The following is a 26,747-nucleotide window of genomic DNA, read 5'->3' on the forward strand; positions in this document are numbered from 1 at the left end:
CAATTTCTTTTTGCAGTTGTAACCCATCACCTACCAGAAGGCAAAGTGTTTGTTATTCTGTGAATTAGTTACCAGACAAATCTACAGTCTGGAAAGAAGTAAGTGGTATTGTTCATACAATGGCTGCATTGTGAGATTGTGGTCTTCAAAACATTTGACAGTTTCTGGGAGTTAATAGACATGATGCAACCCTGGTTTTAGAGATTATTGTACCATTGAGTACTTGCCATAAAGCTCATCAGTCAATCATTGTAGGTTTGGCCTAAATGTGCATATAAAACAGAACTAACTACAGATGCTAGTCAAATAGATTTTGCATGTTAGAAAATAAACTGCATAATATTTTTGATACAGTGGATTTTAGGTCTGTAGCTCCAGTTTTTTTCTCTTTTTGCCTCCTATGTAACAGAGTTCACATTGAGAATATTTATTTCATATTTATGATTAATTAGTAATAGTCTTAATAAACTTTAATTAATTTTTAATTCCATTTGTATCATGGTTGAATGTCGTTATTAAGATTATTCTTTTATAAGTGGATAATTTATAATTTAATGGAGCTAACTTAGATTTTCTATTTGCCCAAGATGTACCCTTAATAAAGCTCGTTTCAACTTCAGGAACTTAGAATTACTCAAGTGTTGCTCAGGATTGCAATTCTGGACACAAGAGCACAGATTTGACACAGCTGGAGGATTGTTGTGGATTCCAGTTCAAAGTTCAATCAGAGTTCACCAAAAAGGTGTAAACTTGGTCAGAACTTGGATACACTTGTCATAGAAAACTATTCCACTGCTCTTGTTTTGGGAAACAGCATTCTACTTTCCTAAACAAAGGTGACGAAGCCAAAAGGACAGAGCTAAGAAGGGCTCTTCACATTAGGAGTTCATCTTTCAGCAGTCTGATGTAAAATAGGAGACTGAAACAATGTGAAGGAAGAAATGTGCTTGTCTCAGAAACAGTAGCTCAGTATTGGGCTGTGTTGGGGGTGCTTGGAGGGGTTCAGATTTGGACCTTGGTTAGATTTGTTGTTTTAACTTTACAACTATTTTTCACCTTAAGAGATTGGAAGGGCACATTGAGCTTTCTTTTATCAAAGGGGAACAGACAAGGGACCTAACAATCCCTGAGCTCTCTGCATAGCCACAGGCAACTGGTAGCTTATGGAATTCCCTAGTACGCCTGCATCTTACATGGAATTAACACTCAAGGTGTGTTGATCATGAGCCGAGCAGAAGTGGAATTTTGTAGCACTTTTTGTTTACAGCCACTGAATGTGTTGCACAACAATTTAGTTTTATAGACTAAAATGTATAATTTTCACTGGAAACTCCACTGCCAGAATTGGGAGGTGGGTAGAAATGTCAAAAAAACACATGACTGAAAACAGCCACTTCTCTGATGTCCTGTCCCTCTTCTGCTAAAGGCCTGGTAATACTGCAGGGCAACTTTGGGGAATTTCAGATCCTATACAGTTAAGGCAAATTGAGAATAATTCAATCGTCTTTTTGAGATGCACAAGGAACATTCTCACTATAGAAACATGAATCTATAAGATGTCAAAATGGTTTACATCCAAATTCTTAACGTTTGTAGAGTCTGATTGGTGAAGCAGATCACTCACCTGCTTGATTTCAATAGTTATGAAAATTAGGAGTTTCTATAATAATGGACAGTTAGTGTGAAACTGGTTTTGGCCATTAATATAAAATTAATTATGTGATTCTCCTTACCAGGATACTCAATGTTCGAGTGGCACCAGTAGTAATTACTGCCAGCTTCTGGGCCTGTACACATTCAAAATAGCTGAACTCCACGCCATAAGTTTTACATTTGTGCTGTCTGGCTGCTTTGACGTTGCTCAACCTTAGGTCACAATCTCAAATGGCTAAAATATTCAACAATTGTTCCCAATTTCAGTATATCAAAAGAACAAAATCCTAAATAAGAAATCACACGGAACCACTCAAATTGACTACCATGCCCTTGTGGCAAATGCTTATTTTCAATTCTACTATACTGTTAAACTTTTTGCTGTAATTTGACTTCATACTCTAGCATATTGAACTAGCCACTAGTACATTTACATTTTAAGTATAATCTAGTTAACAGTGTACCACTGATATAATAATCTCTATTAATAGGTCAGCTGCTACTATGAGCACAAATTAACAATGAACTATTCTATTTCAATAGCAAATTATCTATTATTTTATTTCTTCTCCCAATGTTGATCAGTTCATGTTAATGTTTTCTCTGTTTTTGAAGAAAATGCATGACTATAACTACATCAAATTCTTGATATAAATAAGGATTGTGTTTAAAAATATCTGATTTCTCAAGAAATTTGCATTCTTTACTGCTTGAAAAAGGGCCATGGAAAGTGACTTAAACCATGTCTCAATTGTATTAAATATTTTCTACATTTCTTGAATGTTTAAGGCAACAACAGATGACTCAGAAAAAAAGATGCTTCAATGATATAGCTATGATCTCTCTGCAATCCACACAAAATCTAAGTCATTAATGCCCTTTAGAGAAGGAACTCTGCTGTCCTCACCTGGTCTGGCCTGTAGGTAACTCCAGATCCATAGCAATATACTTTAACTGCACTCTGAAATGGCCTAGCAAGACATTCAATTCCAAGAGCAACTAGGCACGGACAATAAATGATGGCCTTACCAGTGATGCTAAATTTCATGAAATAGTAAAAAAAGATGCTAGGTTTCTGTCTGAAAACAGTTACATCAACTAGTAAGGGTTTGATTCTACCACCATTCTCTAATCATGTTCAAGTATAATTCCTTGAAATTTCCAATATGTCACGCAAGCAATCATTATAGACAGACACAATTAGATAGTGAATGTCAATATATTAATCAATTACAGAGGACGTTACAGTTGTTTGTGTTTTTGCAGCAGGAGATCATTCAATAGTGATCAGCAAAAAGATTCCAATTTGAATTTTCTCTTCCCTTAACCTTGGAATGTTGAGATCAATTATTGCAGCCTAGTCACCATCAGTTCCGTGGGTAAACTAGTTCAGGGTGGAGTGGAGTTATACTCTTGATCCTTCTGGTTTAGGAGATGTCCTAATTTTAATTCTACAAGACCTGGTGACAGAGGTTACCATTTCACAACTCACCAATAGTCTAATAATTACAGAAGTGGGAAAAAAAACAGCCATTGTCAACAGAAGAGTTTTTGATAAAAATGTTAAAGCTTGTTTGTTCATATCCCATGGGATCCCATTATCTACAACTTAAACATTGGTCTTTGCAATGTTAGCATATGAATGTTTAGTGCATTTTATGACATTCCATGTCTAATCAGAGGCACTAACTAACTAAGAAGTGCCAAAGAAATGTGCCAAACGTCTGTATGCTAATAATACAAAGAATAGCTTTTTGTTTTCTACCTCCTTCAGGCAACTTCTGAAATTCTTAGCCCAGACCTGACCCAGCTCGGTTCAAGCCAGCATAGATTGTGGTCTAAAAAACAGACATTGCTGGAAAATCTCAGCATATCTGGTAGCATCTGTAAATAGAAAACAGTATTAACATTTCAGGTCCAGTGACCCTTCGTCAGAACTGGATTGAAGTTTCTTCATCTCTACTTTCAGATAACCTACAATTCAATATGTGCACATTATGTACTAAATACATGTCATAAAGATAACATTTACATAATATATACTGTAGATATAAAACTACAAAATGCTGTAAATCCAAAAAGTGACTTGCTGTATATGTACTGTCTTACCTGAAACATCAATCTATTTCTTCCAGATCCTGATCAACCTACTGTGCCTTTCCAGCATTTGTGTGTAATATTAGAAATGATTACTGTATCTACGTAAAAATATCTGAGCTACAAATAGTTAGCTAAGCCATTGAGTTCAGATTTCTTTTCAAAATCCCACCTGATGTATAAACATTACTTTCTATGATAAAAATGCAAACACTCTAGATCTAAGAATGCAGTTACTGTTTTGTACTGTCATTTTTCATCATAAAAATTTACATCTAAAGAATTTATTTTCATGAGCTAAGGCACTTAGTAGAAAGAATATGTTTAAAACAAGAACTGTTATACAGTCGATAAATGAGAAGTGCCAAACAAGCAAACAAATTGATCCTGATTTTCAGTGCATTGGAAAATAAAGTTCACAGCGCATGATAGTTTCAACTGGGCAATGTATTACAAATATACATTTGTTATCTGATGACTGTTGTTCAAAGCTCATAAACTAATGTGTATTTCCATTCAATCCATTCACTGTCCCATTATCTCGAGCAGATACTTAAAGGGCTATATTTGTCTTTTAATCAATAAATAATGGTATAGATTTAAGGATAAATAAGTAAATCAGAAAATAAAGAGAAAGTGTTAGAAAAGCACAGCAGGTCAAGCCAATTCTCAAAAGGACAGCTTAGCTATATTTCCAGGCCTAGTTCTTGGATTAGGAACATATCATATTGTGATATTAGTCACAGAAAGAAGTGAAAGAACGAAGTATTTAGTAATCAATAATTGAAATATAAAAAGTTCTGGATTGGGAATGAAAAGCAATAATGTACATTCTGCATCATGCATTGTGATAAACTGAACAGTCTGGTACACCAAGTATGATTTATTTTCCTGTAAAAACAATCTAAATACATCAACATAATTTTTAAATTGGAAAGTCTGATGCCCAGTGTTGCACAGAACATTGCTGGCTGGAGATACAATTCTGCCAGCTACTCAATTCCTGATCTTGGCTGCATTGTGGATATATCTTAAGGGAAAACCTTCAACTTTAACCGAATGAAGGGTAGGGAGAAGTAGAAATCAGGATTTTCTCTCAAGATAAAGCTAACCTCTGGCAATCCTGTAAGTTTACTAACTGGCTCAAAGAAATGTGTGAGGAGGTTGAGGAGCAAGGAGCAACTTACTTCTTGGTCTTACCTACTGAACAACCTAAAGAGACCAGGAGACTAAAAGTATCATCTGATAAACAAAGGCGTAACTATTCACAATAAAAATAAGTTAACTATTCAGCAAGTTGCTAATTTCACTGTGTGGACATTACATGATTGGGCATTATTTTGACACCAACAATGGATTATACTCCTGACTCCCTGAAAACTGAGCTTCCAGACAACAAGCTGGCAAATAACTTGGGCAAAGATTAGTTATGTGTTTTATATCATCTAACATGACCTGAAATAAACTGAGGTTTTGATAAACAAAATTTGTTTGAACTGCAATGGGACACACATGACATTGCCTTATGGGATTCAGTTATCATGCAGAGGAGCAGTTTATCCTGGTCATTCTGGGCAGTAACTTTCAAGAGCTAATTAATCCTCTGCTCAAACCCATGCAGCTTTAATGATTTTTGAACTTTATGTACATGAAACATTATTGATGTCATCATTTTTTGCTTCTGTAAATCTATTTCAATTTGCCTTCACAATACCGTCATACATTATGATGAAGGATCACACTTCAAACATCTGGTACTGGGCTGGAACTAAGCAGAGCCAGCACAAGTGTGTTCTTCTACACTGTAAAATTTTATATTTGGCCAGCTGTGCATTTCAAACATTTTCTGTTTCTAATTAGGATTTTTGCAAGTCAGAGTTTTAAAACTCTTTTGCAAGTTAGAGTTTCAAACAGATTAATTCTTAAACAATTTGGATTTGTTTTTCCTGGTCACATGGACGGTTGGAACAGGAAACAACAACACTTGTTCAGTGTATAGTTTCAACTGTCGCTTGAGGCTGAAGTGCAGTGTAGCATAAGCCTTCATTTTCAAATGCAGTGTACAAATCGGTTATTATTAGGTGTACCTGAATTAGGGTTAATGCACTTCGCCAACCATTGTTTGAAAAAGCTGCTCCAGAACCAAAATTCTAAAATGGCATTTTAAGACAATGGCAACTTTCCTTGGAATTTGTCTGCCCTTTTTTTAAATAAAAAGCTTGCACTTCCCAACCCCTCTTCCCATCAACACTTGTTCATATAATTTCCTCAATCCTTAATCATAAAGGAGAGAATTTCCAATCTACAGATGTTTCTACACAAACACTTCCTGATGTTGCTTGGAGAAGATGTCAAATTTCCTTCCTCCACAACCCATGTGCCTTTGTGACAAAATTGCATAGCTTTTTGTTTAAATTTGTTAAGATATATTTGATTTTCTTTGAAAATGAAACTAGTTTATCAACGAAATGGTCATATTAAAAGATGAGATCATTTTGCCAAAGTTAAAGAAATGCAGCAAGTCGATAAAACTTGAGAAAAGAGCAATGCAGGATGAAATTGTCCTACTTTTTGAACCAAAAGAGAGTAAAAGAGTATTGGATAGGGTCTTTTTTCTTTAGCAAGACAAAGGACAACAAAACAATGTGGCTGGACAGTTTGTCTTTTCAGTTTGTCTTTCAAAGCATATAAGTATTTATATTTCCCTTTTACAGTTCGTCAAAGTTCTGACATTTTGAACCAACCCATTACTATAAGGTGAAATGGCTACTAAATGAAATTGGACAAGAAAGTAAAATGATAATTGCAGTTTAATCCTTTGTAGCTATAACGGAGTCAATGGCTTGTCTCCTGTGAAACAGGCACAAAGTGAATCAGGTAAAGGAGATTAATAGTGACCCAAAAACTGTTTAAATTTTCAAATGAAAACAACTATAATCTTTGTCACCACAAATGCATGCATTCTTAATGCAGTAACTCTAGATGTTACCCCATTTTGGTGTTGAGTATGAGCAGATACCTAATGGTTTAGGGAAAGTTGAGAGGGACAGCACTATGAGCCCAACATAAAGCTTTGTTCAATAGGACCAAATGATTAGTAAAACAATTTCTACATATGATTTATGGGCCTCTCAGTTTGTAGTCATTGATTTCGATGGCTAGGAAATCAGGAGCACCACCATCTGGCATCTGGTATCAATTTTCTATTTTGCACCGTCATTGAACCAGATTTCATGCTTGGAGCCTTGTCCAACAATTCTGACAACCCAAGAAGCCATATTGTTATTATGTTGGTTATCTAAGATAAAGCAGACTGTAGTAAAATGTGCAGAAAGTGGCTACTGCCTTTTTTTTAAGGGAATATTGTAAACTTAATTGACTATAAACAGAGATTAAATCCAAACGGATGTTTTTCCATCTCCAGATTTGCTACTGGAGCTGCCTTTCTCTGAGACAGGTTTGGGCTTAGCACCCTGTTTCTCATGAGCAGTGTTGACACGGTTTTGCTCCACTACAGTACCTCCTGATGTTGGGCTGCTGGTCCTGGATTTGTGCGCATTCTCTTGACTGTTATAACTCTGAAAAGCAATATCTAACTGCTCCTGGGCATCTTTCAGGTGTTTGTGGAGCCTGGCCAAGTCAGGTGGGATGTTGTCATCTGGACTCGTGGGCTGTTGCTCTTGGGCTACATTAGCTAAGTTTTGCTCATGAGCCATAAGGCCATTTGGAACCTTGGTGGACTTGTCCGATTTGACCACCAGATTGTATCCTGGTGGCGATGATGGAATGTTCCGAGGATAATGGTAAGGGAAAGGTCTCATGTTGTTCTGATTACGCCGTTTGCTACGGATTATATCTTTGATGGTTCCAAAGCCCAGATGGAACATCTCACAGATATTAAGAATTAGGCAAAGACAGCTGACTACATACATTACAATGAGGAAGACCGTCTTCTCAGTAGGTCTTGAGACAAAGCAGTCCACAGTATGAGGACAGGGATTTCTAGTACAGACATAGGATGGATCAACTTCAAATCCATACAGAAAATATTGTCCCAGAAGGAAAGCCACCTCAAATATAGCCCTGAAAATCAACTGGAAAACATACATTTTCATCAGACCTTCTTGCAAGATGCGTCGCCTTCCATCATGTTTTTCATTGCTACTGACTTTTTTCTCACTTTCTGTTTCATCATTGATCATTGGCTCTTCCTCATCTTCGTCCTCTGTTTGTTCTGAATTATGATGGACTTGCCATCGTACTGTTGACAGTTTCTTCTTCTTGAAAAACTTGTTTTTCTTTTCTTCTTCAGTGGATCTGGCAATCTTGTGGATGGCATAGCCAAGGTACATTATAGATGGGGTAGATATCATGATGATCTGAAAAACCCAGAACCTCACATGGGAGAGAGGTGCAAATGCATCATAGCAGACATTCTCACACCCAGGCTGTTTGGTGTTACAGACAAATTTGCTCTGTTCATCAGAATATATAGACTCCCCTCCAACTGCAGTCAGCACAATGCGGAAAATAATCAGCACCGTGAGCCATACCTTGCCAACAAAGGTGGAATGATTGTGGATTTCTTCAAGAAGACGTGTTAAAAAGGCCCAGCTCATATTTGTCATAAGAACTCCTCATCTAATATCTGCAATAGAACAAAAATATTATAGACTTAATCCATTAACCAAGTGCTTAACACAAGAATTAAATATATTAAATTGTAAGCTTAGTATCCAGAATGTGAAGACTTAGTAAATCCTCTTAGTCTGAATATTCTGTAAAATGTATAGCATCTTCACAACATTAGGATGCCCTAAAACACTTCACACCTAATGGATTATTTTTAAGGTCATTGTTTTGTAAAACAAATGTAACTGTCAAAATGTTTGAATAGCTGGTCATTTTGTGGAAATATTGCACAGAGAGTTCCAGTTCTTCTTCAGCCTGGATTTCATATCTCATTTAAAGTACAACACAGCACTCCCTCAAAACTTGCACGGAAACCTAAGTCTAATAATGTGCTGAAAGCCTTGATAAGGGACTCAACTCTACAAGCTTCTGATTCAAAGGAAAGAACATCATCACCAAGACTTAAAACTAAATTAACACAAGTTCATGACGAGTCTGAAACTCAGAGTCCTGTGCCATCAGTCTGGTAAACCTTTGTTGCATTCCCTCCATTGTCAGAACCTTCTTCCCCAGATAAGACCAAAACTGAAGACAATACACCAGCTGTGGTCCCACCAATTACAGCAAGATATCCTTGCTCCTATAATCAAATCCTCTCACTACAAAGGCCGATATATAATTTACTTTCTTTACCATCTACTGCACTTGTGATCAGACAGGCTGAAACATTAATTTGGTTTATCTCTCCGCATAAGTTGAGTAGGTAAGCAATTGGTTGGTGCGTTCCTTTTTTCTTTAAAGTGGGACAGTTATTTTAACTCACAGTAATTGAAGAGGAGATTCAGAGGCACCAATTAAAATTAATAATTCACACAAACTACTAATAGGATTGTATTAGAGGAATAGACTTTCTTTTTAGATTGTGTTGTGGATACCTGAGGTGTGTGATCGCAATTTCTATGCCCATGTAGCTTGGGAGAATCATATGTGGAGGAAGTATCTCTAGCTGCTTAAGTTCCACCTCAGGGTTTCTGAGTTTGAGGGGCAGCTGGAGTAACTGCAGGTATCAATTGGGATTAGAATTTCCTGGATTATTTATTCAAAGAGGTGATCATCCCACAAGTCATTTAGATTTAGTAGAGTAGATGGGGCCATCTAGGAAAATAGGAACAGATAAGGGAATCTTCAAGGTGTATCACTCTCAAGTAGTGCTCAGTTTTGGAGTCAGTTGGGATAAGAAATTGGCTTAAGGACAGAAAAAAATGTGTTATGGTAAACAGAAGTTTTCAGACTAAAGTCTGATATAGGCACAGAATCAATGATAGGATCACTGGGGTGGCACAGTGGCTCAGTAGTTAGCACAGTGCCAGGTACTCGGGTTTGATTCCAGCCCTGGGTGACTGTCTGTGTGAGTTTGCGCATTGTCTGCGTGGTTACAATCCAAAGGTGTACAGGTTAGGTGAATTGGCCATGCTAAATTGCCCATAGTGTTCAGGATGTTTAGGTTAGGTGCATTAGTAAGGGGTAAATATAGGATAATAGGGTAGGGGAATGGGTCTGGATGGGTTACTCTTTGGGGGGTCGGTGTTGAGTTGTTTGGCCGAAGGACCTGTTTCCACACTGTAAGGATTCTATGATCCTATGCTTTCCTTGTTATTTATAAAAATGACTTGAGTATCAGAATGCAGAACAAATTTTCAAAATTTGCCAATGACACCAAATCTGGATGTGAGGGTGACAGTGAAGATGATACCAATCAAACAGGGGAGAACACTGGCTCACAAAATGGGCAGGTGAATCTCAGATGGAATGGTCGAGGAAGGTGAGGTGATACTTTTGGCAAGAGGGAATGTAAAAAAACTGAAGTTTTAAAGATCATACAGAAACTAAATGATACCTAGGTCATGTACCCAATACTTTGTACATGGCAGAACAGATGGAGAGATCAGTTAGCAAAGCATATAGGATCATAGGCTTCGCAAACAGGAACTAGGTATAATGGCAAGGATGTTGTGCTGAACCTTTCTAAAGCTCTGATCACAGAAAAACAGAATTGTATAGTACAGAAGAAGTCTAATCAGCCCATCAAGTCCACAGCAACTCTCCAAATGAGTATCATGAATTCATAGCACCTCTGCCTTGCCCTTACAGGTTAACCCTGCACATTATTTCGATGTAAATAATTATCTAATGCCTTTTTGAATGCTCCAATTTAATCTACTTCCACCACTCTTCCAAAAAGCACACTCCAAACTGAACCACTTGCTGTGTGAAATTTATTTTCACGTCCCATTTACTTATTTTGCCCTCTTAATCTGTTTTTGAGTGGGAACAGTTTCTCGCCGTCTACCCTCTCTCTCATGAACTTTAAAACTTTGATCAACTCTCCTCTTAGTTCTGGTCACCACATTTTAGGCAAAATGTAAGTGTCCTTGAGAGGGTGTTTGTAAGATTTATCGAAATGATTGGCTAGGTTGGAGAATTTGGGGTTATTCGCCTTGGAACAAGGAAGCTTCAGAGAAGATTTGATATAAGGAAACTAGATGGATACTTGAGGAAAATAAACTTATTGTTACATGGATAGAGCAAGGGGAATGGGACTGATTAGATTGCTCTGCAGAGAGCCAACATGGTTTTGATGGGGTGGTCAGCTTCCATCTGTGCTGTAATAATTCCACCTCTATAAAAATACAATTTAAATGCAATTGTACAATCAAAATCATGACAATGTAGCAAGGGAAGTTGCTTTTATACAACATTTTAAAAGCCTTTTGGTGCCCTGCAATTCTTTACAGCTAACAGTCACTATTAACAAGAAACAGTCACTTTTGCAATTTGGCTGATTAACCAACATAGCATGTAGCCTTCTCGATAGTACCCTGTAACATTGACAAAACTGCTGTTTATATAGTATCTTGGCTTCTCCGATTCTATAAGCTGACTGATTGGGAGAACAAACACGGAAATTCTTGGCAGCATTCTTTTCACTTGATCCAGCTGACTCTCATCAGTTGTAACCTCCTATACACCTGCTTATCTCCGTTGCTAAATAGGTGGTGAAAAACATTGTCTTTATTATGCTCTTTGCCAAAGCTTTTAATTTAGAGATGAATTTGGACACTTCAAAACAAAATGATAATTCATGAGGCATTATTTTTCAAGGAACTGTCTCCTTCCAAGTACTTCTGTTAACACAGGTGCTTTTTGTGTCCTCAACAGCCTATTATCAAGTTTTGGTTCATGTTCAATTTGGCAACAAATCTAATGAGAGGCAACATCAGACAGGGCGTCTGCTTCACAGAATCATTGAATTTTACAAAGCAGAAGGAGGCCATTCGACCCATCATGCCTGTTCCAGCTCCAGAAAGAGCTACTTCACACTGATTCTTGATGCAAAGTACATATGTTTTGATGCCATGTAAAGACTGGCTCAGCTGTGATGCCCACTCTAGTAAAAAAGCTGCCAAAATCTCATTGATTGGGATTATACATAAGGTAAAGACTCTTGGATCAAGACAGCAGAGGATATCCAGAATCTGCAGGATTGAAAAGTTAGGGTCAATGTGTTCAAAAAAAAGGAAAACAAATTGGAGAGGGGATTCAAAACATTAATTTTTAGGTTACACGATTCATGTGCTGAGAAACAGCTGTGTGGTCAAAGAATTTTCCACTGGTGAAATATCAGTGTTTCTCAATTAGTAAATAAATAATAATTTTAACAGCGGAGTTTTACAAAATAAGGTGTTAAAATAACTTTGATCTTCTATATGCATTGTAAGGAATCTTACAGAAGGCTGCAATTTTGGAGCAGAACTTGGAAGTAATGGCTACAGCATACAGAGTCCAGCCAATGCACCTGGTATTTTACTCTACTAAAAGGGTACTGGTTTATATAAACAGTATTTTCCTCATCAGTTTTCAAAATTCTTAAAATGGATATTTAAGATAAGTGAAATTTGACCAATTTAGAATTATTTTTCTCTGTTCATTTTTTAGTGATGGCTTTCAATTTTTAAAAACTTTTATCCTGCTGCTACTTCTCCCTTCCTTAAGGCAGTGAATCATATACAAATCCAAAAGCACTGATGGTGCTAATGCACCTTGGTATGTACACATGTTGTTCTCCACATGAGAGTCTCGCCAGTGAATGCTGATGAGGTTTTAAAATAGCAGACACCAATACAAAATTATATCTCCACTTGGCACACCTTTCAAAAGGGGTCCCGGATAGCAACCTGGAGCTGGAATGCCAGCTCAATAATTCTCTCTAGCCTGAGGACACTGCACCAACTTGACTGTCTTCAAGCCAAGCCCTGCACAAACAGTTGGACCTTACCAGTTTAGAGTCGAGAGTGTGGTGCTGGAAAAGAACAGCAGGTCAGACAGCATCTGAAGAGCAGGAGAATCGACGTTTCGGACAAGAGCCCTTCATCAGGAAGAGCCAAAAATTGCAGAGTGACTATTGGGGCCAAAAATGGGAGGTTGACCCTGCACGCAGTGGGACCTGGTGTGATTAAGTGGCAACTACCATTCCTATTAAGGATGATAGCCTGTCGAGAGATGCTGGCAGTTCAGCAGCACCAATGCTAGCAATGGTCATTGCTCAGGCTATACTTGAAGGGTGTGGTTGCATTGATGGCCGGTTCCGTCACTGAGTGGTAAATGGGGCTGAGGATTGCCAGGGCTTGGGGGTTGTGAGGTACAGTTATCAAACGGGTGGCCATTGTCCTCCGGGTCAAAGAGCATTGAAAATGTGGTCCTCATCTTCCACGCCGCAGCTCCTTTCCAATGCAGTTAATAGCCACAGAGGCATGACCTGGGTCTTATTTAGTCAATAAGCAACTCAATTTTGGCATGAGGTTCATCTGCTACCTTTCTCACGCTTGAAAAATGGCTTGACAGTGAGAAGACATTTAATTGTACCACCCACACCATTTCATCCTCAATGGGCTGGTAAACTTCAACCTGTCATATTTTTGGTAAGCTGGAAAATAAACTAGGCGAAAGTGAGGACTGCAGATGCTGGAGATCTCAGTTTAGAGTAGAGTGGTGCTGGAAAGCTGGAGATCTCAGTTTAGAGTAGAGTGGTGCTGGAAAAGCACAGCAGGTCAGACAACATCCGAGAGCAGGAAAATCGATATTTCGGGCAAAAACCCTTCATCAGGAATGAGACCAGGAGCCTCCGGGGTGGAGAGACAAATGGGAGGGGGAGGGGTGGGGCTGGGGAGAAGGTAGCAAAGAGTACAATAGGTGGATGGAGGATGGGATGAAGGTGATAGGTCGGAGAAGAGGGTGGTACAGATAGGTGGGAAGAAAGATTGGCAGGTAGAACAAGTCATGAGGATGGTGCTGAGCTCGTGGGTTGGAACTCCAGTTTTTGTTTCTCCTAAAAAAAACAGGATGGCATGGTGGCTCAGTGGTTAGCACTGCTGCCTCACAGCACCAGGGTCCCAGGTTCCATCCCAGCCTCAGGCGACTGTCTATGTGGAGTTTGCACATTCGCCCCATGTCTGTGTGGGTTTCCTCCCACAGTCACAAAGATGTGCAGGTCAGGTGAACTGACCATGTTAAATTGACCATAGTGTTAGATGCATTAATCAGAGGGGGGGTGGGTTGCGCTTCGGAGGGTCGGTGTGGACTTGTTGGGCTGAAGGCCTGTTTCCACACTGTAGGGAATCTAATCTAATCATTATCTAAATAAGAGCCCTGCAGCATGTAAAACAGTATATTGTTGTACAGATTAATGAAATGTATTAATGAGTGACATAAGTATCTAAAAGCTAAATTTTACCAAAGATTGATTGTGTGTCCATTTCAGGGAGCTTCACAGAGGGTTTCTGTCTGTAAGGTCTAACGAGTCATCTAGACAATTTTCTGCATATCTCCTCATCGGATACATATCACGTTTCTGTGGAGCTTGGTGCTCACCAACAGCAGATTTACTCACTGCTGCAGGAACGTTCCAGTATTTCAACCGTCTGTAGTATATTTAAAGCTTAGATGTGTACCAGGCAATCCTGCCAGCCACGAATAACCCTTCACAGAATGGGAAGCAATCAAAAGAAGAAAAGCTTTTAGTGGCACATAGATGGCACAGGCAACACCCACATAGTAAATGTGGGTGGCCCCGTAGTTCAGTGGTTAGCACTGCTGCCTCACAGAGCCAGGGACCCGGGTTCAATTCCAGCCTCAGGCGATTGTCTGTGGAATTTGCACATTCTCCCTGTGTCTGCTTTGGTTTCCTTCTGGTGTTCCAGTTTCCTCCCACAGTCCAAAGATATGCAGGTTAGGTGTATTGGCCATGCTAAATTGCCTGTAGTGTTCAGGGATGTGTAGGTTAGGGGTATTCGTCAGGGAAATGTAGAATAATAGGGTATAGGTTTGGGTGGGATACTCTTTGGAGGGTCAGTGTGGACTTGTTGGGCCAAATTGGCCTGCTTCTACACTGTAGGGATTCTATGAAATAGAAGCTCATATTCATAAATGTATTGCCACTTCACATTATAGCCTGACTGATCAACTATCATTGTAAACCCAGCTACAAGAATCAAGCTATCCAGGGTATGCATCTTTAGTGTCAAAACATGTCTCTATCTGAGACAGTGCTACTCTTTCTATTACATTTAGTGTACCTTAACACCTTGTCATTGTTCAGGATTGACCATGGTCACTCTCCTGACCCATGTGGAAGGAAAGTCCCAATGATGAGAGACCACACTCCTGATCTCTGTGCAGCTGTTTACTGACTTATCATTAATCGCTTCTCTGGTTGCAATGGACCTGCAGGACTGATCATGGTCCACTCCCTAGACTCTATTGAGATGGAACTCCTAACCCTAACCATGTAGCTGGCTTGAGGTGTTTGGGACTGCTGCCTGGAGATATAAGTAATAAGCTGGATTGGCCTGATTTTCATGTCAGGAATTGTCGTCATCTAGTTTCTCTGCACCACATAGGAGAATAGAAAACTGCATTTAAATTAAGTGAAAATAAGTAATAATGAGATGCTAGTAACACACAAACAGACCTCTCATTGCTCACTTGTGAGAATCTCATTGCACTGTTTAAAGTTTCAAAATTGAACTTTATTTCTAATTTTTCTAATCTTGCCATACTTTCCCAACTGGCTCGCCACTACCATCATTCAGGGACTGGGAAAATTAAGCCCAATGTATCTACAAATTTGACATTTTGGAATGAGTACAGCAGCTTACCAAAGAAATAGGCTCGCATCTTATCCTCTCTTTGTAATTATTTCTTGAGGAATTGTTAGATCCTAAAATTTTGTTATAGTGGTCAGAATCTATCAATAATCTTAATTTTGCACCTTTCTGGAAATCATGATAGAAAGATGCTTGTCCATTTTTATTTCCAGAAGCAGTATGAATTTAAACCATTTTACCAAAAGGTGGTTTGGTACTTCTCAGCAAAGTGTGAGAGTTGAAAAGATAAAGATTGGTAACATCACGAATAACACCAAAGTTTGTCTGATGAACAGAAATAATCACCTCATCATTTGAATAGTCACACATCTATAAAAATAAATTATTAGTAAAATGACCCCACTTCCAACAACCAACAGTTACGCAGTAGGTGTGTTATTTTCACTTCAACTTCCAGACAAATAACAATTGGTAATCGCTTCTGCCAGAAAATACCTTATTTCTGCATACTTTTGATACCAATTTTACTGGTCAAGTTAACACCTTGTATATAGGTAGAAGCATGCTTACAGAGTTATATATCCATTTGTTGAAAGTTACATGAGAGATTGCCTCCTTTTGAGTTTTGCACCACTTGCATCTGGAGTAGGTCAGATTCGAACTGTAGTGGTGTACCGTTGCTTTTAATTTGCTGCAAAACACTTTACAGTGACATAAAATGTCCAATAAAACTATAAAGACATCCTCTCAAAAAGATAATAAGTTCTTGTTCTATTGGCTTTTACACTCTTTTTGGACATGAGTAAAATAAACACTCACATGTAACTGAAATGTTTACTGCAATGATGTTCCATTTAGTTCAGTGCAGGCATGATGGGCTGAATGCCGTCCTCCGTGCTGTAACAGTTCTGTGATTCTGTGGCAATCCCTTGGAGTCTTTGCATTTTAAAAAGTTGATTCATGGGCTGTCGGCATCACTGGCTAGATTGCATCTATTGCCCAGAGGACAGTTAAGAGTCAACCACATTGCTTTGGATTTGGAGTCACATTAAGCCAGACCAGGTAAGGTCGGCAGATTTCTATTTCCCCAGTCCCTGAATGATGGTAGTGGTGAGTCAGTTGGGAAAATATGGCAAGATTAGAAAAATTAGAAATAAAGTTCAATTTTGAAACTTTGAACAGTGCAATGAGAATCTCACAAATGAGAGATGAGAGGTCTGTTTGTATGTTAATAGCATCTCATTATTACTTATTCTTACCTAATTTAAATGGAGTTTGCTATTCTCCAATGTGGCAGAAACTAGACAGTGGCAATTCCTGACATGAAAATCAGGATCCCTGGAGGACCACAGAGATTTTTTTGACAATCAATAATGGTTACATTTCATAGATGTGGCTGTTGGATTGATACAAAATGTCCAAATTCAAAATGTCTTTCTACTTTGAATTACTACACTGGTAACAGGTAACAGAACTTAGATTTTACAAGTGTTTTATCACATCTAGGTAAATAGAGCAGTGAACTCACACACAACAAAGTCCAGGGAACAGCAAATAAGATGAACAGCTACATAATGTTTCTCTGGTGACATTGGTGAAAGTAGGAATGTTGGCTTGGGCACTGGGAGTAAGCTCTCTGCTCCTATTCAAATAGTGGTATATGATCTCTTATATACTGCACAAGAATACAGGCCATGGTTTAAAGTCTTAAATAATAAAGGAAACACTTACTTAGTTATGCAAAGTTATATCAATGATACGTTATTTCCTCAAATCCATGGTGGGGCCTCAATCCACAACTGATGTTCAAGCTACTATTTAAATGTTTGAAATAAGGGAATCAATCACATACTAACTGCTTCTACTCACAAAATGAAACTCTTACCCAAATAACTAGCCATATACTAATTATAGAAATGAAGCTAAGTTAAAATATATTTGAGTACTTACGTAAACATGTTTCTTCCCTTTTTTTAAGAGAAGTGCAAAAGTTACTTGTTAAAGTTGATTTTAAGAAAGGAGATTTAACTCTCAAAGGAGCTTTCTCTAAGAAAATAGCCCGCTTCAGCCTATACTGACAGGCTTTAAGCAACTTCAACAGGCTCCACCTTTATGCTTCATCATGTCTAGACAGGGATCATTTTAACTCACTCGTGTGTACATTGAATATGCATCAACTCTAACATGAAACATCACTATTTTTTCCTCCTATTGATTACAGTGAGAAATTTACTGGAAGTGCAAACTCCTGGGCAAAAAGTTTTAACGATGTTTAACTTGGACTGCATTGCCTATCGCCAATAATTAAACAAAAGCCAATGCAGAAGGTCGGATGCACAGCAGGTTTTATTTGAAATATAGGCAGCCTGCATGAAAGCCCAGTCTCAAGCTCACATTCCTGAGACCAAACACTCAACAATAGTTACAACCTCTTGGAACAACTACAAGATTCATTATTGTCCTTCATCTTTTGGTTAGGAATTTTTGTCTTATCTCATGGTCATAGTTTAGCACAAACCTACTCAGGCAAATTCAGCTATTAAAGAAAAAATGCATTTTTATTCAAGAAGCACTGTTATTCTGCTAAAGTAGCAAGTGTGCTAATTTAAAAGGGTTAACGGGAATTGCTTCAAACACAGTATCTTTGAAACTCTGCAGTATTCTAAGCACAGTGGTTTACATATGTTAAATATCTACTTAAATTATTTTAGTGCCATTGCTAATCTCTTTATATAAAATGGATTCAAGACTGCCTTAAAATAGCAGGAGCAGGAGTTAGTGCAATTAATGAATAAATCAATTTCTAAAATCACATTCAATTACAACTAATATACATTCACAAAATGACTGGTAAATTTTTACTCTTTCATGCACTCATTTCCTTTCAAATATAATTCCTTTCAAATGTGGAGGGACATCCCTTTGATAGAAGGAATGAAAGTGAGAAGTGTTTTTTTAAATGATGAGAAATTGAAATGTGCTGCTATCTAAAATAACCTTTTCTTCATAAGTCACTAATATCTAGCAATGCAGGTAACAGCAAGCAATTTGAAATTGATTACTAACCTTTATTGCATGAGTATTTGAGTGCAGAAGCAAAAAAGTCTTGCTTTAGTTACACAGCACACTAGTGATACTGCAACTGGATTATTCTGGTCCCCTTATGTACTTGCTTTTGCCTAGAGAGAGAGGGTGATTCCTGGAGGTTGGACTGTCTGATGAGGAAAGATTGAGGAGAGTAGGCCGATATTCTCTGCAGCTTGTAGATATAAGAGGTGATCTCAAAGAAATTTATGAAATTCTGAAAAGACAAGAGTAGATGCAAAAAAGATGTTTTCCCTGGCTTTGAGGTCTAAAATCTCAGGGGCGACAGTCTCAGAATAAAAGGCAAGTCGTTTAGGACTATGAGGAGGAGAAACGTCTTCACTTAGAGGATGGTGAATATTTGGAGTTCTCTACCCTAGAGGGCTGTGGACGTTCAATCAATGAACATATTCAAGATTGAGATTTTTAAAAATTAATAGTATCATATTATATGGAAAGTGCGGAAATATGGCACTGAGGTTGCTCATCAGCCATGATTAATTCTTTGAGTCATATCTGGCACAATGGAAAGTGGTTGTGGCAGTTGAAGATCAAGGACATCTCAGCTCAAGGACATCTCTGCAGCTGCTTCATCAATGACCTTCCCTCTATCATAAGGTTAGAATTAGGGATGTTCATTGATGATTGCACAAACAGCATTCAAGAATCCTCAGATACTGAAGCAGTCCATGTCCCAATTGCAGAAAGACCTGGACAATATCCAGATGTGGACTGAAAAATGACCATCTCTAGCATTAGAGAATCTACCTATCAACCCTCAACATCAACAGCATTACTATAGCTGAATCTGATAAGGAGGTGGGGTGTTACAATTAAACAGAAATTGATTTGAACTCATCATAAGGAAGCACAGAATCCCTATTGTGCAGAAAGAGGCCATTTGGTCCATCAAGTCTACACCCACTCTCTTAACAGAATACCACTGAAACCCAGCCCCCTAACTTATATGCATAACCTCACATTTACCATGGCTCACCCACCAAGCCTGGACACCACAGGCAGTTTAGCATAGCCAATTCACCTAACCCACACAGACACAAAGAGAATATGCAAACTCCACACAGTCACCCAAGGCTGCAATCAAACCTAGGTTCCTAATGCTATGAGGCAGCTGTGTAATCACACCCTGTACATTTCTGCAATCCTTAAACATTCTTCCCATGTCTACATGGGTTTCTATTGGGTGCTCTCGTTTCCACCCACAGTCTAAACATGTGCAGGTTAGTTGGATTGGCATGCTAAATTGCCCTGTAGTGTCCAGGATGTGCAGTGTAGGTGGATTTCTCATGGTAAATGTAGGATGAGATGCTCTTTCTGCACCACAGAGAATTTATGATTCTATGACAGACATCTTTCTCACTCTAATATATGTATATAAAATATGGCTAGAGGTCAGAGAGTAAGGATGTCACTTCCTCACTCCTAACTCTTCTACTAATTCCCATCCTGAATCTCCAAAGCTAGTCCACCATGTACAAGGGACAAGTCAGGTGTGTGATGAAATAATTCTCATTCATTTGGATGAATGCAGTTCCCACAACACTCAAGAAGCTTGACACCATCCAAGACAAACCAGCCAAGTTGATTGTCATGATATCCACAAACATTCCACGACAACACTCAGTAGCAGCAGTACATAAGACCTACAGGGTGCACTGTAGAAATTCACCAAAGTTCCTTATAGATAGCACCTTTGAATTCCGTGTTCCTGATCATTTAGGAAGATAGCAGCAGCAGATACATGGGAACACTATCATTTGCAAGTTCCCCTCTAAGTCACTCTTCATCCTGACTTGAAAATATATTGAAATGGACTGCAACGTTTCAAGGATGCAGCTGACTACCAGCTTTTCAAGGGCAATTAGGGATGGGCAAGAAATGCTGACCCATCCAGTGATATCCGCGTCCTATGATTGAAAAAAATTATTTGAAATACAGGAGCAGGTTCATGAGCAGATTTCACTTGAGATAGGGGAAGCCATGACAGTTTGCTGATATAGTTTGATGACAAATGATGTGAATACAAAATAGGATGGGAAGCAGGATATTATCAAGAACCCGTAGCACCTTTTCTACTATTTCATTTCTCTTCATCTCTCTCCATTTCCTCCCTCTATTAGAGCTTCAGACTTCCTTTAGAGAGAGAGATTTGGGGAGTCTAACACCAGGCACTGAACTTCCCATTTATCCTAAGTTATCTTGTGCTAAAGGAAGGGTCAAGATAACCACACTAAATATGCAGCACAGTGCATTCAACCTGCAATGGATTGCCTACTGACGTAAGGTACAAGAAATTACATTCTATATTTTTTATCAAGGATTGTGCAAAGTAAAACCTCCATGTGAAAGCAGGGAAGTACTGAATACTTTTGTTATAGATTTTTAAACACCATTTAGAATAGTCAAACAAATTTTTAAAATCTGAACTGCACTTTTCAATGACTATGCTTTATGTTTTTGGAAAATTTCTTGCTATTGAGAAAACTAGGTTAGGGAGCAGGGCTCATAATGCAGGACACTGCCAAGGTAAAAAATGAATGAGAGAAAAGATCACATAATATCAAAAAGTAGTAGTTAGGGAATACCAAAGTTGATTTTGAAAGCTCATAGGATTGTAGAAGAAAAGAAATTGGATTATATGGTTTCACTTTTAATCACATAATGGTCAGAAAACCATACACACTCCTGGCCAGGTTCTAAATGTGACTAAAAGCCTGGAGAGATCAGGAATTCCTTAGGTTGAATGTTGAATGAGTTGAAACAACAGAGAAGGCAATGAATATTGGTATAAGCATCTATGCTTTACTATACTGATGTTTACTGCATTTGATAAATTATATGCAGAGTACCTGCATCCACAGTCTGTTGGTAACCAGAGGAGGTATATTTTAAATAAGTGGAAGAAGAACCAAGCGGTGATGGGAATAACGTACTTGTATGTAATGAGGTATGATGAACTGGAAAGGAGAAAGCCAATTTAACAGCAAATTTCAAAGGGAAGTGGAAATATACTTGAAAATGAAAACAATGCTAAGAACTTTGTTAGCACGGGGAAGTTAAACCCATTAAAAAGTGTCTTCAAAAATGGGCTAAATGGCTTTCTTGTATATAAAATTTCATGATTATGGATCAGCTGTTTATTTGAAACAAGGTTAATTTTAACATATTGTCTGCTGCTTTCCACCAACTCCATAGCTTCTATAAAGACACATTTGCAAAACAAAAGAGGATTTTGTACCTCAGACATCATAAGGTACATAAAGATAATCTCTTCCTTGCATATTGCAGAATCCTGCCAGGGAGAAGTTGCACATTAACATGATCCCAATTGATGTAATACTGGACAAGTCAGAGCCCAGAGGGAAACCTGGCTTGATAGATCATAAATTTCATTTTTCTTTTTGTTTATCATTCAGGTCAGTCACTGAAAGTATTCACAAGAGGCTGCCAAAACTAGAAGGTCATCCAAGTTTAGTATTCAAAAGAAAAAACACAAACTATACTATACTACACAAGAACTATGGTAAAAACAATGACTGCAGATGCTGGAAACCAGATTCTGGATTAGTGGTGCTGGAAGAGCACAGCAGTTCAGGCAGCATCCAAGGAGCTTCGAAATCGACGTTTCAGGCAAATATTTTAGCTATTATCTCAGCTTAGCTATTATCTCCCTATGTGGCTATGCTTCATTTAGCTAATATCACATGACTTCTTATAAATAGTCTTTTAAACTCATAGTTCAAAATAATTTTCTAGCTTTAAAAATATAAATATATTTGGTTCTATGAAAATATATTCTGAGAGAACTGAAAACTAAAATGCAGTTTTCCTCTACTTTGGGATCAAAGTTCCCAAATTAATTTTTTTTAAAAATTCATCATTGATTGAAAATTGTGGCGATGTATTTACAAATTCTGTGAGGCACTCATGCTAATCTCTTATCTTCCCTTTCCAATCTTTAAAAACATTTTAGGTCAGACATGTGACCTCTTTAACATATAGGTTTAAAGCTGGTTCTAGCCATACATGATGCAAGGTTTCCTTGCAGTAGTTTTAACTTTTGTTTGAATGTTCCAATCTACAGTAAACATGCACAAGCACATGTACCACTGAGACATCCAACAAGTTTCCAGCCTTGAACATCATAGTGAAAAGAAGCAGGCTTACCACAAAATAATAGTTTGGATCAAATAGTATATCATTTGGCTCCAAATGGCATTAAGGCAGCCAAAGGGAGCTGCCAGATTGCTTCTAAATCACAACCATTTTTGTCAACCTCAGATGTACTCAACAGCCATGTTAATAACCTTGTTGAAATTGAAGCAGCCTATTAAACCTCATGAGAAGTCTCTGCATTCTGATCAGGTGTCTCATTAAGTTATAATTTTATTGGCTCCGTTTCATACTTGCAGCAGCAGGGCTTGTCTCGCATAATATACGAATATTGTCTGAGATCTTGAGCAAACAACACCTCCTTAACAACATTGTGGCTGCACATAGACCACATAGTCTGCCCTGGTTATAGAATGCAGATCTCTACTGGGCGCTTATGATGGGCAATAAATGCTGGCCTAGCCAGCGATAGCAACATGTGATTAATCAACAAAAAAAGACAAAGAACAAATTTGTTAGAAAAGTGTGTTATGTTGAGGATACAAAGAGTCTTCAAAAGAAAATAGGTTATGTTAAGTGGGAAAAAATTGGCAAATGGTACAGAACATGGGAACATGTGAAATTGTCCATTTTGGCTGGAAGGATAGGAATGCAGTATGTTATTTAAATAGAATGAGATTATAGAATGCTGCAGATATGGCAAGTATTTAGGAAGGTAAATGAAGGATGGACTTCAAGGGGGTTGGTTCTAAAAGTATGTACATCTTGTTACAAATGTACAGGGCATGGGTGAAATCTCAACTAAAGTAATATATACAGTTTTGGCCTCCTTACTTAGGGAACAATATTCTTGCATTGGAAACAGTTTAGAGAAGGTCACTCGCCTGACTCCTGGGATAACGTATGAGAAGAAATTAGGCAAATTAGGTCTACATTTGCCAATGCCATTTAGAAGAATGGCATATGGAAAAAAAAGACATGCAGATTTCTGAGGGGGCCTGGATATTTCCTCTCATGGGGAATTCAAAACAAGGGACAATTTGAAATTAAGGGGCAAAATCTTTTGCTCTTAGGAGGGTGAGCTAGGAGGTGGAAAGAACACTTAATTTAACAAACTTGTGATGACCTGAATTTGCCACGTTCCTACCTCCACCAGAGCTATTTTGGACGTGGGTGAATTGATAATCACTTAAAGGTCTCAGCTTGCGCCACTGGATTAACCCTGATGCAGTAGGTGCTTGTTACCATCTAGCTTTCATGACCTGCAGAGAGCTTGTGACCTCAGAGAACTGGGGAGAATCATTAGTCAAAAGCAGTGCCTGATCAAGGTCAGGACATTGGGGGCTTGACCACTGGGAGTCATGTTTTGCCCTTGCTTCCAACTGCTCCAGTCCCATCTCACTGCAACTCCCATGCTGAGAAATCTCCAACAAACCTCCTCATCACTTGATTATGTTTTATGTTGAGACCATCATTGTTTTTTTTTCTTTATTTTTCTCATTTTTTGCTTGGAACTGTAAGCTGAAGTTGACAATTGAACTTTGAACAGCAGCTTCTTTTAAAAAAGAGAATGAACAAATTTATGTTGTATATGATAACTGGCCACAAAGATAACAGCAAGTTAATTACGGTTCTAGGAACACTGTGGATGTTCCAACACCAGGATGTGTATGGTGAAGGACTAGCAAGTGGATGTTGTATTGGTCAAGGGGAAGCTGGTCTGGCCAGCCAACCACAGAGAATGTTGAAAAAGAAAGAGAAACCATAGCTTGAACTGGTTTTGACTGGGTTTTATTTGGGTAGAAGGTTGCATGCTTGTAAGGTGCTGGATTGGGAAGTAGTGTTTGAGTTACTCTCTCTAGTTTTATATTGAATTAAAGAATAATTGAATGTTCTGAGATAGGAGTCCCAATTTATAAGAAATAAGTGAATATCTCTGCTGGAAACGGTTTTCATTGACCAATGACTTTGGAAATCAAGCAAGATCCTGTCCCATGCATCTGTAATATAACACAGCGGTCAAGGATTCCATAAAGACCTAGCATTCATCAGTGAAACATTTAGATTAGATTAGATTAGATTACTTTACAGTGTGGAAACAGGCCCTTCGGCCCAACAAGTCCACACCGACCCGCCGAAGCGCAAACCACCCATACCCCTACATTTACCCCTTATCTAACACTACAGACAATTTAGTATGGCCAATTCACCTGACCTGCACATCTTTGGACTGTGGGAGGAAACCGGAGCACCTGGAGGAAACCCACGCAGACACGGGGAGAACGTGCAAACTCCACACAGACAGTCACCTGAGGCGGGAATTGAACCCGGGTCTCTGGCGCTGTGAGGCAGCAGCGCTAACCACTGTGCCACCATGCCGCCCTAAATTGGATTGGCAAATTACAACTCTACTTTTTTGTTGGATTGGCAAATTACAACTCTACTTTTTTGTTTTAGTTTATTCCTTGACTGTTTCTGTTTGTGTCTGAAAGAGGGCATTATGATCAAAGAAGATCAGGTTTAAATCATAGACATTAACTGGATTGCCTTGTTTTGTTTTGCTCTGCTAAAGCTACAGATCTGGTTCGGCACAATTGGGCATTTCTGAAGATCACTGAATGTTTTGATTTCATTGTATCTTGAATTGAGTAATAGCAAGGCTGATTGATTTGGCTTGCTGTCCCTGTGTCAGAACATTTGGATCCTCCGCGAGCCTGGGATTTCACAGGTGCTGTCCTCCAGCAGCTGCTGCTGAGCTCAAGAGTGACTGGCCTCTGATTTGTTGGCAGTCCTTACTAGGTGGGACCTCTGTGGTCAGGATGTAATTCCAGGTTGGTGGCCTCGGAATTGCCTAATAATCATTTGATCAGCAAAGCCTTTCCAGCAAGAGAAATTGGGTATCTGCCAGGTCTCCAGCCAGCAGACATGACCCTTGCCACTTCACTCAGATCCTGTTCAGACCAGCTGGTGGGAGTATTCACAGACAGCTTTAACCTCTCCTTGCTACAGTATGAAATCACCATCTGTTTCAAGAAGACCACCATCATTCTGGTGTCAAAGAAAAATCATGCAGCATGCCTCAATCACTACCACGCAGTGGTTCTAACCTCCATAATTATGACGTGCTTCGAGAAATTAGTTATAACTCCCACCAGCTCCACCCTACAAAATTGTCTTCCTTCACCTCCCCCAGTTGGTGACCCTAGGTTAAAATAGTGTCCCACGAGTTCTAGATTCTTCTACAAAAAGAAGTAACTTTTCTGCATGTATCCAATCAAAAAAGGCTGCATACTCTATAATGTACTCATTATAGTTTCATGACTGTATGACCAAATTTAGCACTAACGCCATTTACAAATCTGGTGCTGCCAACATAATGAGTTGGATCTCAAACAACAGAGTACAGGAAAAAAATAGACTGTTTAGTGGCATGGTGTAAAGACAAAAATCTCTCCAATAACATCACCAAAATGAAGGAGCTGATCATTGACTTCAGGAAGCGGAGTGAAGGGCACGCCCCAATCTGCTGAGATGGAAATAGTCGAGAACGTCAAGTTCCTGGGAGTGATGACACCAACAATCCGTCCTGGTCCACTCACATCACCACGACAGTCAAGAAAGCATAATAATGTCTCTACTTCCTCAAGAGGCTAAGGAAATTCAGCATGCCCTTCCCAATTTTTATAGATGCACCACAGAAAACATCCTGTCTGGATGCATCAGAACGTGGTACGGCAAATGCTCTTCCCAAGACCACAAGAAACTACAGAGTCGTGAACACAGCCCAGTCCATCATGCAAACCAGCCTTCCATACAGTGATTCCCGCTGCATCGGGAAAGCAATCAACATAATCAAAGACCCCTCTCATGCCAGTTATACTTTGTTTCACCCTCTTCCATTGGGCTGAAGATATAAAAGTTTGAATACACATATTCATGGATTCAAGAACAGTTTCTTTCCCCCTGTTATCAGACTTTTGAACA

General features: G+C 38.7%; 1 protein-coding gene across 8 annotated transcripts in view; it reads right to left on the bottom strand.

The window, feature by feature from the left end:
• Window positions 1-970: 970 nt before the first annotated feature.
• The window catches only part of gjc2 (gap junction protein gamma 2), a 237,751-nt gene continuing 211,974 nt past the window's right edge, over window positions 971-26,747 (bottom strand). For 6 of the 8 annotated variants that reach the window (XM_043690798.1, XM_043690796.1, XM_043690797.1 and 3 more), the window contains one exon: window positions 971-8,398. In XM_043690798.1, coding sequence (XP_043546733.1) covers window positions 7,143-8,378 — 1,236 coding nt within the window. In that variant the 5' untranslated portion in view covers window positions 8,379-8,398 and the 3' untranslated portion in view covers window positions 971-7,142. Of the gene's footprint in view, window positions 8,399-14,173; window positions 14,200-16,364; window positions 16,441-26,747 lie in introns of those variants that run through there. The other 2 variants (XM_043690800.1, XM_043690803.1) reach the window with 2 other exon arrangements.

The sequence above is a fragment of the Chiloscyllium plagiosum genome, chromosome 5 (genome assembly GCF_004010195.1).
Source record: "Chiloscyllium plagiosum isolate BGI_BamShark_2017 chromosome 5, ASM401019v2, whole genome shotgun sequence".
In the NCBI taxonomy this organism is placed as follows: Eukaryota; Metazoa; Chordata; class Chondrichthyes; order Orectolobiformes; family Hemiscylliidae; genus Chiloscyllium; species Chiloscyllium plagiosum.